Source organism: Corapipo altera, unplaced genomic scaffold (assembly GCF_003945725.1).
Source record: "Corapipo altera isolate COAL_440 unplaced genomic scaffold, ASM394572v1 23b, whole genome shotgun sequence".
In the NCBI taxonomy this organism is placed as follows: Eukaryota; Metazoa; Chordata; class Aves; order Passeriformes; family Pipridae; genus Corapipo; species Corapipo altera.
In genome coordinates this window covers 16,518,335-16,533,037 of record NW_020884885.1, presented here as the reverse complement: position 1 = coordinate 16,533,037, position 14,703 = coordinate 16,518,335, and the positions used below count along the sequence as shown (strand labels likewise).

General features: G+C 35.7%; 1 protein-coding gene across 1 annotated transcript in view; it reads left to right on the top strand.

Moving 5' to 3' along the window:
* The first annotated feature begins 1,467 nt into the window (after positions 1-1,467).
* Positions 1,468-14,703, top strand: part of MUC6 (mucin 6, oligomeric mucus/gel-forming) — a 33,788-nt gene continuing 20,552 nt past the window's right edge. The window contains exons 1-16 of the mRNA XM_027642251.1: positions 1,468-1,522; positions 2,210-2,450; positions 3,869-3,995; positions 5,139-5,226; positions 6,328-6,437; positions 6,847-7,054; positions 7,403-7,525; positions 8,469-8,589; positions 9,425-9,563; positions 9,722-9,826; positions 10,170-10,242; positions 10,507-10,644; positions 11,508-11,669; positions 12,224-12,318; positions 12,969-13,101; positions 14,046-14,295. Coding sequence (XP_027498052.1) covers positions 1,468-1,522; positions 2,210-2,450; positions 3,869-3,995; positions 5,139-5,226; positions 6,328-6,437; positions 6,847-7,054; positions 7,403-7,525; positions 8,469-8,589; positions 9,425-9,563; positions 9,722-9,826; positions 10,170-10,242; positions 10,507-10,644; positions 11,508-11,669; positions 12,224-12,318; positions 12,969-13,101; positions 14,046-14,295 — 2,168 coding nt within the window. The remainder of the gene's footprint in view (positions 1,523-2,209; positions 2,451-3,868; positions 3,996-5,138; positions 5,227-6,327; positions 6,438-6,846; positions 7,055-7,402; positions 7,526-8,468; positions 8,590-9,424; positions 9,564-9,721; positions 9,827-10,169; positions 10,243-10,506; positions 10,645-11,507; positions 11,670-12,223; positions 12,319-12,968; positions 13,102-14,045; positions 14,296-14,703) is intronic.

Sequence of the window (14,703 nt, the reverse complement as noted above, 5' to 3'; positions counted from 1 at the left end):
TGGAGGTATATATGCTTGACTTGATGGTAGTCTTCCCTTGGGCAGTCTGTTAATGATCACTGCTGGAAATAAAACACAGAGCTACATCAGCCCTTGATCAGAACCAATACAACTTTTCACACGTCCTTTTCTGAAGAAATGTGAGACATTAAATTCTAAATTTAAACTTCATTCAACAGATATTTAGTTTTCCATGTCCATGATCAGAATGAATAAATGTCATCATGCTGTCATGATATACTATATTTTACATTATATGTTCGTCTGTTAAGCCAGGATATGGAAAGCTATAACCCTTCTAAAACCACACATTTTCACAAGATGCTTTTTAAATAAGTACGGATATCAATCCTAGTATTCTGAACATTTTTTTCTATCGTATTCTGTTTACAGAAAATCTTCCTAGTAATTTATGATGTTTTGCATTAAAATACTGTGCTTTACTTCTACATACCATTAAAAAACAACTCCAAAACTTTTTGCATATCAGTGGTTGGCAATGAAATTCTTTTATCTAGTTTGGGGAAAATGCAGCGGTGTAGAACAAAACCAATTATATAAAATGCAAATTTATTATAATGAGAAGCTTTTCTTTAGGCAGAATAAACTGAGAGTGGCTTGCATTAGCTGAATTCTCAATCAGCATAAGCATGGAAATCTACATGAAATTCATCCTAAAAGTAAAAATAGTTGAAGACTTGTGATCAGACACAAAAATCCCAAATATTCAGGAACTCATCACTGCATGCTGTCTGTTTTTACAGCAAGAGGAACAACAGAGCATGGATATGACAAATTAAAAGAAAATCCCATTATATTAATTAATAGGAGAACTAAACACAAAAGACAAACATATAATCTAGTTTTAAACTTCCTAGAGTTATTGACACTCTCATTTGTTATTTTTCTTTGATAAGACTTAAATAAAAGCCAATACACTGAACATGCTTCTGTATTTATAGAAAGGGGCACATATTGCACTCTGACCATTGTGCAACCCCAGATAATCTTTCCTTGGCACACACCTGCTTTGGTGGTCAGTATCACTTAAACACAATATGTTAAACTAGCTGGACTTGGGCATGAAGGACCAATGATAACAATTAGATGATTCCTATTTTCCAGTCAGACCTTCAGGACAGAACAGAAGTATGGAAGAGGAATACTTTTTACCAACAGGTAACAGCTCTTTGGGAAACAGTATTTTCTACATGACCTGGATAAAAGCAGTGACATTCTGTAATAATTTGATCACTCCTTAGGAGTTAAAAAAAAAATCTTTTGGCTTTAAAACAATGAATATAAATTTCAGGTAGACTTTGTTAAATTTAGCTGATGCTTTGTGGCTCTGAGATATATTCTAAGATACCTGACACCATAAGAAAAATATGACATATGACACTATAAGCAAAAATAATTAAAAAATGAAAATTAACAATCTGAGTCTGGAAATATGAAACCGAGGACATGATTTTAGTTACTTCAGTAGAACTCTCAGCTTCAAAGGGACTGTTCAAATGCTGTAAGTAGGTACAGAACTTTTTACAACAAGTGCTGGAGTTGTATCTCTTTTTTTTTTAGGATTAATTTCCACCACCAAAAATCTGTTTACTCTGATTAAAAGTTCAGATTACTTCTTAAAAATGAAAACTGATTAAAACATTCCATGTATTTATAAAGCTGGTTGAAAGTTTGTCACACAAATACAGAGCCAAAAAAAGTGAGGACTGACAAGTTGAGCTTTGCAGACTGTCTTTGGATATCTAATGATTGACTCTGCAATTATTTATGATACAGTAATGCCATAGATAGGTTGGTAAATGCTGTGTCTGAGATGTTAAAGGTCTCTCCAGTAGCAAGCTGTCGCCTTTGCAAACAGATCAAACACACTGAAATAAGAAGGTAAACCTTTATATTACTCATGAAGGAGTTGGAATGGTTTTTCCCAAGCTAGGAAGCTGGGGAACTCTCCTCTATTTACAGGAAGTAATAATATTGCTCTCCTTCTGCATATTGTTTGACTTCCTGACTTGAGATAAAATTCTGAGCTTACAAAAGAAAAAACAAAAATAGAGGACTAGGATGTTGTTTACAGAATTCATCTGAGTAGAAACTGAATAGCTTCTCCTACTATTTATTTGAAGTGCCAGTCAGAATGAGCAAATATGCTTTTAGGAGGCCTAAATGTGTTTTTCTTTCTCTTTTGTAGTTTTGAGCAAGGATTCTTGTTCTACATGGGGTGGAGGCCATTTTTCAACCTTTGATAAATACCAGTATGACTTCACTGGGACTTGTAACTATATCTTTGCAACTGTATGTGATGAAACCAGCCCAGACTTCAACATTCAGTTCCGCCGTGGGATGGACAAAAAAATTGCAAGGATCATTATTGAGCTTGGACCTTCTGTTGTCATTGTTGAGAAAGGCAGCATTTCTGTCAGGAGTGTTGGGTAAGATTCTGGGATGAATAAGAAAAAAGTGTTTAGAGAAGGCAAGGAGTTATATGGCAGTTACAGTAAAGATGACTATTTTGTTTTAAAAATTAATTAACAAATCACTGAAGTTAACACACCTAACTGGACTCTGTTCCCATTGATTCCCATCAAGCATTCAGGTTCTCTAGGTAAGTATTGCATTTGCACTTATTTGAATCAAGCTTAGAGTACATTCTTGTAGGCAAAGGGATAAACTAATCTCCTCTGACCAAAACAGTTCTCAAACTGTAACTACAGTTTCCTAGATACTACCAGTCTGCTTATACTTATCTCTACTACAAGCACAGATGAAACAGCTTATACCCTTTAGTAGATACTAGTTGAAATTCCTATGTTTTGTTTAGAGTTCATTTACCTTGCTAAAGGTAACACATACATAGGGCATAACAGAAACTTTGAACTCTGCAACCAACAGAGAATACTGGATAGGTTCATTCCTCTAAACAAATTGCTCCCATACAAAGAAATTTCTCAAGGGAAGTTTTCAATATTCTTATTAGATAGGCAGTGTTGAATTTTTATCTCTGAGTACATGTGGATACAGGAAATAATTGACTGTGGATTGTCTGTATCTTATTATACTTACCTGGGCACAATAACTATTACAACAAAAATACAATTTGCACTATACCTTAATTTAGCAAACTGTATTTAGAAAAACTTCCTTTTTAAATTTGTTTTCCAGAAAAACTATATCTGTGGGCCTATTCCAGTGATCTGCATTTTAAATTTTTGACCTACAGTCACAAGAACCAAATGCCATGAGCTGGTCTAGTGTTGCACATAGCCATGCTTCAAGTGGAAGGCTGGTTTGGTCTTTCAGCCCCTTCTCATAGTTGTACCACTGAACACTTAGCAAAATGTATTTCTTTTGTAATGTTGTTAGTTTGTAGCATTAAAATTAATCTGCAAGGATGAAAACCTAATCCTGCTACAACATTCATATTATGGGTTTCTTTAATCTTGGCAGTTTTCAGTCATAGCAATAATTCCTATATTAATGGGCTGTAGTATGTAGAGTCTCTTCAGGATAATCAAGAATAGTTGTACCACAGAAACTTTATTGTTAGAAGTTCTTGAAACATACAACTATACCCTGATAAAAACAAACCAAGTGAAGAAGCCAAGTCCTGTGCAAACATTTTCACTAGTATAATCACTGTGCATCTATCTTTGGTGATTCTTCTATGATTTTCAATAAACAGACATTTTAATGTATCTTAAAATGTCACAGCTACGAAGGAAAAAAATTCTATTTCATATTGCTGCAAGTACTCAGACTGTATCTGTGTATCATATAAAGCCCCTCCCCAAACTAATTCCTGCATATTATTGGAATGAGAAGGTCAGTTTCTCTTCTTCCTTTATTACAGAGTTATTAAGTTGCCTTATACTAGCAATGGAATTCAAATAGCGCCTTATGGACACAACATCCGCCTGGTTGCCAAGCTGATGGAGATGGAACTAGTTGTCATGTGGAACAATGATGACTATCTCATGGTTAGTAAAATGTTCTCATAAAGCAGAAAAGAAAATTCTCATTTTATTTACTGGAGTGACGAGAACTCTTTAGACTTACTGGGTGCTTTTGCATGTATTTACTATTTGGGTAATTATTCTTTTCCTGTTTCATCCATTCCTCTTGCAAAAAACAACTTTTCATTGTATACCTGCATGTTCCTTTCACTTGCAGCATTGGTAGCTGGCTAAAGCCACCAATATTGAGATTTGTGGACACTTTCACACATTTTAATCTTTCCTCAGGGTATTCCAGCAGCTGCAATGTTTTACTATTGTTTAAAGTTGTGTAGAATTTAACAGTGTATGCCATAGTTTAGTCTTTGCTACTGTGCTTCCACAGGACATCTTTTGGTTTCAAACATACAGTCCTTCTACCAGTTTCTTTGTTTCTTTCCTTTTTTTAAATATTTTCAGGTTTTCCCTCCAAAATCCCCAGTACATTTTCTCAGTGTGACCTGTGATATTATTGCCATAAAAGACACTGAAATCTTAATTGATGTTTGCTAAAACAGGGAGAACGATATGTAATACATTTTCTGGGAGATTTATCAGCATTACTATAACACATAAAAGAGGAAAGGCTACTGTGATGGGTACAAACTATATTTTTTCTGTAGTCAGGTTACTTCTGACCTAAGATTTTCACAATAATTAATTGATCATAGCCAGTAGTAATACTACCACTTTAGTCTCCAGAGCAATAGATAATTGAATAATCTTTTTCTGAAAACAGACTTTCTTCCTGTAACCTTCCATTTCTTAAGAGAAGAAACCTGAAATTCATGTTCTGTCAACAAAGATATGAGCCAGGATACAGCATCATTTCCTTTTTTTGTTTTCTTTTCTGATTCCTTAAAATATTATACCCCCCTCCTTAATTCTCTGAAAGTGTCTTCAAATCTTATTCTTTTATTAAATAGATGAATAAATAAATCACTGTTTGCCTATTGGGAAAAGACATTACTATTTACAAAACTTTTCCTGCAAACAAGTAATTGAAATTAATGAGAAGGATCACCTTAAGTTGTGTCTTTGAACTGAATTTGTTTGAGTAAGTTAATGCTGTATAGATAATTTCACTCAGGGTGATCCTTTTAAATGTTTCATTCCATTTTATTTTAGGTTTTGGCTGAAAAAAAGTACATGGGGAAAGTCTGTGGAATGTGTGGAAATTATGATGGTTATGAATTGAACGAATTTGTGCGTGAAGGTAAGATACAAGGACGTTTCATGTGGAAAAAAAACTAGTTAAAGTGAGTCGAGGTGAAAGCTTAGTACTGTATTGCTCTGACTGCTCACTCAGCTTCAGAACTGCATAAAGCAGTTCCATAGGTCACCAACATACCTGTTGTAGATTATGGTACACACTGTTATCTACTGTGAGCAGAATATTGTGGGTTCCTCAGACAAGTGATAAGAAATCTCTTATATTTTAGAAACAGGTGGTAAGGTTCACACTCTCTCAAATTTCACACAGTCTAAGCTCATAGTAAGGCACAGTGAGGGAAATAATTACTATAGGCAGAGGCAAGGATGAGGCAATAATAAGAACACAGTGGACAAGAATATTAGCAGTGTGTCCCAATAATTGTAGATCTTTATATTGAAATGGTGCTGAGGAATTGAGGGGGTTCACTTCTGAGTCACTCTAATCTGGTCTGTTGATTTATTGCCCATTAGTAGTTGGATCTTGTTACTCAAGCTCTTGCAACGTATCTTCCAGCTTGGTTTAATCTTAAAAGTACTTCATATGACAAGACCCCTCCACAACAGAAAAAAACAAAAGAGGATGTTTGGAATATTTGCTTTAAAAGCACACTGCTAATCTGAATTGTAGTGCTAGTGTGGAGACATTAAATTGCACAGTAAACTAATCTTAGATCAACACAGACAAATGTAGTTTTCTATATACATCACAGAAATGAGTTCTAAAAATTATATAATAATCTTTGGGTTGTGATGAGTTTAACCCCATATATAGGGGAAGATATAAGAATGGGGGATAAGGAGAAGAGGTATGAATTAACAGCTGGCAAAAGATAACACAGCTGGCAGAAAACCAGTAGCAGCATGTAAGGTAGTAGATGTGATAGATTGAGAAATAACTTGAAGAAATGATCATGGTAATAAAAGTATACTCTGTTTAATAGACTCCAGGTAAAGGGCAAAAGAGGCAGTTGTCATTGGGAAAATTCATTCGTAGAACATTTCACAATCAAAGAGTAGAATTTGAGTTTTACTGCATCACAGCAACAAGTAAACAAATCAACGTGGGCTGTTTCCTGACAAATTATAACCCTTCAATTTACAGGTAAATTGCTGGATACATACAAATTTGCTGCATTACAAAAAATGGATGATCCATCAGAGATCTGCCTGTCTGAGGAGATACCAATTTCCACCGTTCCTCACAAAAAATACGTAAGGAAGATCTTCTTGGCTTCTCTGTGGTGTGATTCTTAACAGAGGGGGAAAGATAGAAATCAACAACAGAGAGGCAATAAATATAAAACTGACTTCCATGAAAAAACATAAAGTCAACATTTGTATAGCCTGATATGATAAAGAAAATTAGTTCTTTGCATTGAAATACATTTTAATAAAAACCCATGGGCATTTCTGAGGCTGGATTTATATCACTCATAAAAACCAACTTGAAGACATTCCCAATGCCTGAAACATGCCAGATAACAGCACCGATAACAGGGACAACCACTAGTAACTGCTGTCACTTACAGTTCTAGATGAAAAGTGTGCCTGAGAGTCTTGGAGACCCTATACTGCAGTAGCCAATGTGACAGGGAACAATTTTCTTTCTCCTTTCATTTAGGCCATGATCTGCTCTCAGCTACTTAATTTGGTGTCACCAACCTGCAGTGTGCCAAAGGACGGGTTTGTCATTCGTTGCCAGCTTGATATGCAGGACTGCAGTGAGCCAGGACAAAACAGCTGTGCTTGCTCTACACTGTCAGAATATTCAAGGCAATGTGCTATGTCCCACCAAATGGTGTTCAACTGGAGAACTGAAAACTTCTGTTGTAAGTTCAAATGGTTTATTCGTGCGAGGCTGTACTTAACTTTTCTGTGTCATAAATACAGGGATACTGATAAATAACTGGAGTGTAAAACAACTGATAAAAAAGTCTTTACTGTCTTGAATCAAACTTATTTTCTTAAGAGAACAACAGTGGTCTTTGATAAAGTGAGCGCAAGGAAACCTCAAAGGAGAAGAGGGAAGCGTAGCTCTTGAAACGTAGCTCTTATGTCTAGATCAGTGACAGTAAAACAAAGGAACATCCACCAAGTGAAAACTGTTTTAATTTCTCAAACTTGCAACAGGAGACTGTTCTCTTTAAAAATTTTAACACTTCTGCTGTTTGTTGCAGCTGTGGGAAAATGTTCTGCAAACCAAATCTATGAGGAATGTGGTTCTCCATGTATTAAAACCTGTTCCAACCCAGAGTACAGCTGTTCCAGTCACTGTACCTACGGCTGCTTTTGTCCAGAAGGTATCATTTCATCATATTCTAAATGAATGACACAAATATTTTTTCCTTGCATATATCCACTCAAGTGGAATAGGCTGCTTAATAATGAACTAGCCATGCATTTCGGGGCATTGTGCTGCTAGAGCTGCTACTTCTTGTGTAACATAACTGGAGTCTTGATTAATTATGGTCCTTAAAGATGATTGGTCACTATTTGCAAGAACAGAGCTATGGAATCATTTTCCTCACAAAACCATGATTTGTTATGGGATAATGATGTGCTGCCTCCTCAAAGTTCTGTACTATACTATACACTGAGTAAGCTTAATTAATTTCCTATCCCAAACAGGTATCTAGCCCTTAAGGGCGTCTACAAGAGGTAGCATACCTCAGATGATTTCTGCAATATCATGGGCATTTTGTAAATTCCCTTTAAAATAGTTCAAGATGAACTTCCTTCAAAAATTGTAATTATTACTATCATATACCTTGTTTCTTGAAATTTCAGAACTGATATATCCTCCAATGTGGGCATTTACATCAATATCACCAATTTATAGCAGTCAAAAGTAATGTGTTGTGAGTTACATATTTAAAACTAGACTTAGTACTCTAGGAAATATAATGTGTTTATTCTTCAAAATTCCCAAGTTAATTTAGAGTGTCATAGGGAAAAAAAAAAAAAAAAAAAAAGGAAAAATAAAGATAACATTCTACCTTACTGCTATTTCAAATGAAGTTCAAATTTCAAAATAAGACACGTGCCTGCACTTTCATGTTAGAAAGCAGCCAAACACTGTGAACAGTCAGTTTTATTTTAATTAAGAGACATTTTCCTGGATACTGTATATCAAAGTATGGACACTGACTGTGGAAGAATAGCATACTCAAGATAATTTCAGAAAGCACTGAAGCTTTAGTGCTAAGTAAGGATGTGGAAAAGTATTTTGTTTATCTTTGGCAGGAACTGTTCTTGATGATATCTCCAAGAATCGAACGTGCGTTCACATTAGCCAGTGTCCATGTACACTGAATGGGAAACCATATGCTCCTGGTGAGACAATGAAAGCAACATGTAGGACCTGGTGAGTAAAAACAGCTACTTTTATGAGAGATCACCAAGTTATTGGAAAATTTAGCCTGACTTTTCAGAGGGGAGCTGCAAATGTGTCATACCATCTGTGAGGCCACCTTCTTGCAGTGCCACGTATCATACATTTGCAATTAAAGAGGTACATGTCTCATTTCATAATTAATCTCTACAAATAAAAATACTCTTTCAGACCATACAAAACAGTAGTATTTATATCTCCTCTTTGAAAGTCCAGGTAAAATTAGTACAAAACAAATATCCAGTATTTACAGTTTCTTTTTGGCAATCTCAGTCTTTCTCATCTCCAGATCAGTGCTGAAAACTAAATTCTGTTTTGCAACAGAAAATAATAACTTAAGAGAGTATTTTTTTAAAAGTGGAATATTTTTTTTTGGTATCACGTGTCCTGCTATCATAATTCTAATAAAGAATGTAAAGGAAAAGAAATGCAACGATGAACACAGTTTTCATGATTCAGGAACATTAACTGACAACCCATACAAAAGTTCAACAACTTTGAATGAAGATGACCATCTTCAACTGATATACATAGACAAAGAAAATCAAAGCATAGAAAGTGTAAGGGGAAAAGTGGTACAAATGACTTGTTCCATTACTAGGAAGTAGGTGAGTTTTTAGAGTCTGAAGAAAATTCCGAAGTACAGAAAATGAAAGTTCAGAATGTATGTGTATGTTACTTTGCGTTCACTTACCAATTTTGCATGTTGATCAGCTGTAGAGAAACCTCCAGACAGGAGGATATCAAATTTGGTAAACAGGGCCTTAGTATGAGAATAACCTTACACAGAATTTCTTGTTTTCCGCAGTAAATGTATGATGGGTCAATGGGACTGCAAAGATTTGCCCTGTCCTGGAAGGTGTTCGCTGGAAGGAGGCTCCTTTGTTACCACGTTTGATTCTAGGTCATACAGATTCCATGGGGTTTGCACTTATGTTCTCATGAAGGTAATTTCTTGCAGTTAAGAAACACAAAATATCAAGTGGATGTATTTTAGTCTGTCTTTGTTTTTCTGCTGAACCACAGACTGAGGTCTTCCTAAGTTATACATTGATTCTACAAATCAGCATTATTCTGACGTAGACTTTTCACTGTTTCCCCCCAGAGTGCCAGCCTGCCACACAATGGAACCCTAATGGCAGTATATGAAAAGACTGGTTATTCTCATTCCGAAACGTCACTTAGTGCTATAATTTACCTATCCACAAAGGTAGGTATTCCCTCCACAGGTTCCATCCACCATTTCAGTAACCAGATAAGCAAAATAGGTACTTAAAGTCATTGCTAGTAGCCTGAACTGAAAAATTATGGGGAATAGATACTAAAGATATGTTCATGTTCATGCACACACGGTAAAGATCTCAGTTACTACATCAACTCAGGAAGTTAGAGTATTTTCAAAGTGAAAGCTAAAAGCAGTACATAATAATATGTGACAAAATACTTGAATCAATCTTTTCCTATTAAGTGACAATACAGTTGTTTATGTTAAAGAACATACAAAAACCACCAGTACAGATAATTACTTCTGATTCCATGTCCTTTTCTTACAGGACAAAATTGTGATTTCTCAGAATGATCTCCTCACAGATGATGATGAACTTAAGCGGCTACCTTACAGATCAGGTAAAAAAAGGGGAATGTAAGTTATTCTCAAATTGCATTAAATGTCTGTTTTATACAACCCAGCATCCTTTGCAATTTCCAGTTGCTAATACCAGAGGTTTTAGAAGAGGGTTAAAATCTTTCCTATTGCATCTGTTCCTCTGTGGAGAGCTGTGTGTGGGAGAAGGGTTGTAGACAGAATGCCAGAACACTTATATATGCATTAAAATCATTACCTTGCAGTATCACCAAAATATCTATTTCTAAATGTCCTTGTTCTTTTAGGAGACATTACTGTTTTCAGGCAGTCCTCAATGTACATTCAAATGCATACAACTTTCGGGCTGGAACTTGTAGTTCAAACATCACCTGTGTTCCAGGCCCACGTGAAAGCTGGATCACAATTCAAAGGCAGAACACTAGGTAAGTGATCTAGTCATTGTGTGAAGGAGAAAAGCAGGGAGTATAATTTTGAAAACTTAGTACTCGTCCTTTAAGAAGTAAGTTTTCTTCTCTGGATTCGAAGAAAAAAAAAATCTACATTGGAAACCCAATGTGCCAAGAATTTTTTTTTTTTTGTTAACAACTTTAAAACAAATGAAAGAAATTAAATGGGTCACATTTTTCATGTGTAATACAATACTGTTCTTTACATGTTTTATGTGTGCCTTTTTCAATATGTGTTTTGCTACACAGTGAAGGAGCAACAAATAAGTCTGTGTGGTCTCTACATCTTGGAGCACATGGTTCTTTGAATGTAGTGCACGATCACTGTAAACACAATGAGCCTAAGAATCTAAAAGCTTCTCAGCAGATAAGTACCAGATGGAGAAGTTTATGTTTATTGCACAGCAACATTAGCCACACAGGCATATTTTGCATTCTGATCATGGGGAATTACAGAGAGGCTTTATCTTTTACAAATTCAAAATGCGTATTTTTTGTCATTACAGATTTTACATGCATAAGAAAACATGCAATTGCATAAGGGTTTCATGGCCTTTCTCTTTTATATCATTTAAAACCACTTGTTTCTAAAAACAAGACAAAAACTTCTTTATGAATTTGTCATTAAATAGAAGTCAACACTCTTCACTTGAAGAGGCAGAGATCAGTAAGTGAATGTGTACATAATCAAGATTCTCTGGGTACGTGACCTATAGTATTCATTGACATTCTACATAGAGCTTTTGAATCAATTTTCTGACTATTATAAAATGAAACATAGGCCACTGTGTACACATTCTTTAATTGTCATCCATCCTTTGCATTTCTGATGTTATTAGGTTTGTGTGGCAATTACAATGGAGACACTACAGATGACTTCATGACTAGCATGGATATCACTGAAGGGACAGCCTCCTTGTTTGTAGATTCCTGGAGGGCAGGAAATTGCCATCCTGCTTTAGAGAGAGAGACTGACCCTTGTGCTTTGAGTCAACTAAACAGTAAGTAGATGATCCTGTTGTAACTGATCTCTCCAGCTAGCTTTGTCTGACAGTTCCATAAGCTCATACCAGGGAAATGAGAGTTTGGTAGAAGCAGAAACTGAGACATCACAAATTCTGTCACCAACAAGACATTTCTGATTTCTAGAATTCATATACAGTGAAAACTTTTCAGATTCCATTCCAGAGATCTGGAATTGAGATGATGAATGAGAATGAGAGGGTTTTGGTGATCTATCCAGTGAAATTGCAGTGTCTATGGATGTCTTAGGCTTGCTTTAAAGTACTGTGACTGAAATCCAGACTTTGCCTTCCCAAATTTCTATTGCTATTGGTCATTTAAAAAAAAAACCAAAACCAAAAACAAAAAAACCCTACTGAGCTGTTTGTACAAAAACAGAGTATGGAAGCTAAGAAGTTAAGAAGTTATCCTGTTGTTCAATCCATCTTTGCCAAAAGTTCACCTAGAGCTAACGTATCAATTTTTTTAAGGTTTTTTTTTCATTTTTCCCCCTGACTTTCTACTTTTAATGTTTGTGATTTATTTTCATTAGAAATATCTGCTGAGACTCATTGCTCCATTCTTACTAAGAAGGGTACAGTGTTTGAGAAATGCCATGCTGTGGTCAACCCTATTCCTTTCTACAAGGTAGGAAATTATGATAGACATTGTACAGAGGGAGTCCAAATATAAACCAGATTGTGCTCATAGGCAGTATCCCACACACTGAATCAGCAATGCATAGAAGCAAAGGAACAGGTGTGGTTTTGAAAATTATGTCTCCTCCACACTGAAAGTCTGTTTGTTCATAGGCACCAGTCCCATTCCTATGAATCAGAAGGTATTTTTGCTCATACGGCGGTTGTCCGTGACAACTATAACTATTCGAAGTATTGATTTTTACCATGGGCATAATTGAGCTCATTGTATTTGCCAATCTACACAAAACATTTTGAGAATTCAAAATGAGAAGCAGCGAATATACAGGTGTTTTTTAGGTATTAAGTATATTTTATTTACATCAGCAAAGCAATTACTCAGATATTTTCCCTCAGTTTTAGTTATGCAATACTGTGTATTTTGTCTGACTTAGCTCTGCAGTTCAGCATAGAATCACAGAGTTTGGAAAAGATCTTTGAGATCATTGAGTCCCACCATAAACATAACACTACCAAATCCACCACTAAATCATGTCCCTAAGTGCCACATCCCACACATCTTTTAAATATCTCGAGGGTTTAGCATTTCCAGATGTCTGCACCCCAGTAACAAAGTATTCTCCATGTATTGGGTTTCAGAGATGTGTCTACCAGGCCTGTAACTATGAAGAGACCTTTCCACACATTTGTTCTGCTCTGGGATCATATGCACGAGCATGCAGTTCAATGGGTTTAATCCTTGAGAACTGGAGAAGCAGTATGGACAATTGCAGTAAGTAACTGAAGCAGCTCTTAATGGTCTTCCATCAGATGAATGCATGCATACAGGTCTGCCTATTTCCATTTAGAATATTCCTGTGTTTGATTCACCTGTGACAAAACTGAGTAAGAACAAGAACTTATTTTAAAACAACTTGTCAGTGTTTACAAAAATAACTACATATTGCTCAAGTAGGCCAACCAACAGGTATAAAAACTGTTTTCCCAGGAGTTACTGGCATCGCAGATGTGTCAAAACACAACCAAAAAAAAAAAAACCAAAATGGTAATGCAATATTTGAAATGGTGTCCAAATCATCTTAAGAGTAATAAGAAAAGTAGTGAACAGAAAGAAGAAAAAAGCAGAAATGGGATAACAGATACCCAACTTTTGAATATCCTTCTAGTCTCTTTCAGAAAAAAATTGTGATTTTAGTCTGTATGAAGAAGATTATTCATATGCTTTAAGGTGAGCATGTGGATGCTTCCAGGACTTGATAATTAAGTGATGGAATAGACAGATAAATAGAGTTATACTGTACTGTAAAATGAGAATGAACTAGGAAAAACTCTGGTTGCAGATTTGATTTTGTTTTTATGCAACTTAGGTACAGGTTTCACAGTTACTCGAATATAATATACATCGATATTTCTGCAAAGCTACTCAAAAATACATTGATATTTCTGCAAAGCTTTTCTTTGCATTATTTTATTCCAAGATACACAAAGAAGCAGTTACATATTTAACCTTCATGAAACTTCCAAACAGCTACATGGTTGCTGTTAAGCCCTGGTCTGCAATATGTTTTGCTAGAGCTCCATATCCATAGGAAGAGAAGCTGCTGGAAGCATTAAGCATTGAAGCTGTTGACACAAAATAAGCAGCAGTGATGAGCACAGTTACCTTTCACAAGGAAGAGGATCAGTAAATGAAGTTTAACATACACTCTTTTACAGCCATTACTTGCACTGGCAATCAAACATTCAGCTACAACGCTCAGGCATGTGACAGGACATGCTTGTCACTCTCCAACCGAGCCCTGGAATGTCATCCAACTGATATTCCTATTGAAGGCTGCCAGTGCCCTAAAGGACTGTACTTGAACCACAAGAATGAGTGTGTTCGTAAATCTCATTGTCCCTGCTATTTGGAAGATAGAAAATACATCCTGCCTGACCAGTCAACAATAACTGGTGGGATCACCTGGTAAGTTTAAGTTTAAAGCTTAACAAACTGAAAATGGAGGTGAGGGGTCTTCATGTGTCTCTGCTGATGGTTAAGGTCAGTAAGCAGCTAAGCATCACACAACTGCTCACTCCACTGCAGCCAGATATGGAAAAGAATCAGAAAGAAAAACTCAAGAAAGTTTATGAGTTGAGATATAGATAGTTTAATAAATTTCTTTATTATTAATATGCAAAAAAGCTTTTTTAATAAGTGAAGATGATGTGCAATCAAAGCTAAGTAAGAAGTTAGTTCAGGGCTTTCTGTCAGCAGGCAGCTGCTTAGACATTTCCAGGAAAACATGAATTTGTCATCCATAATGCTTTCTTGGGAAGACAAGTGCTGTAACTCCAAACATCCTTTTTCCTCCTTCTTTACCTGAGCTTTTAT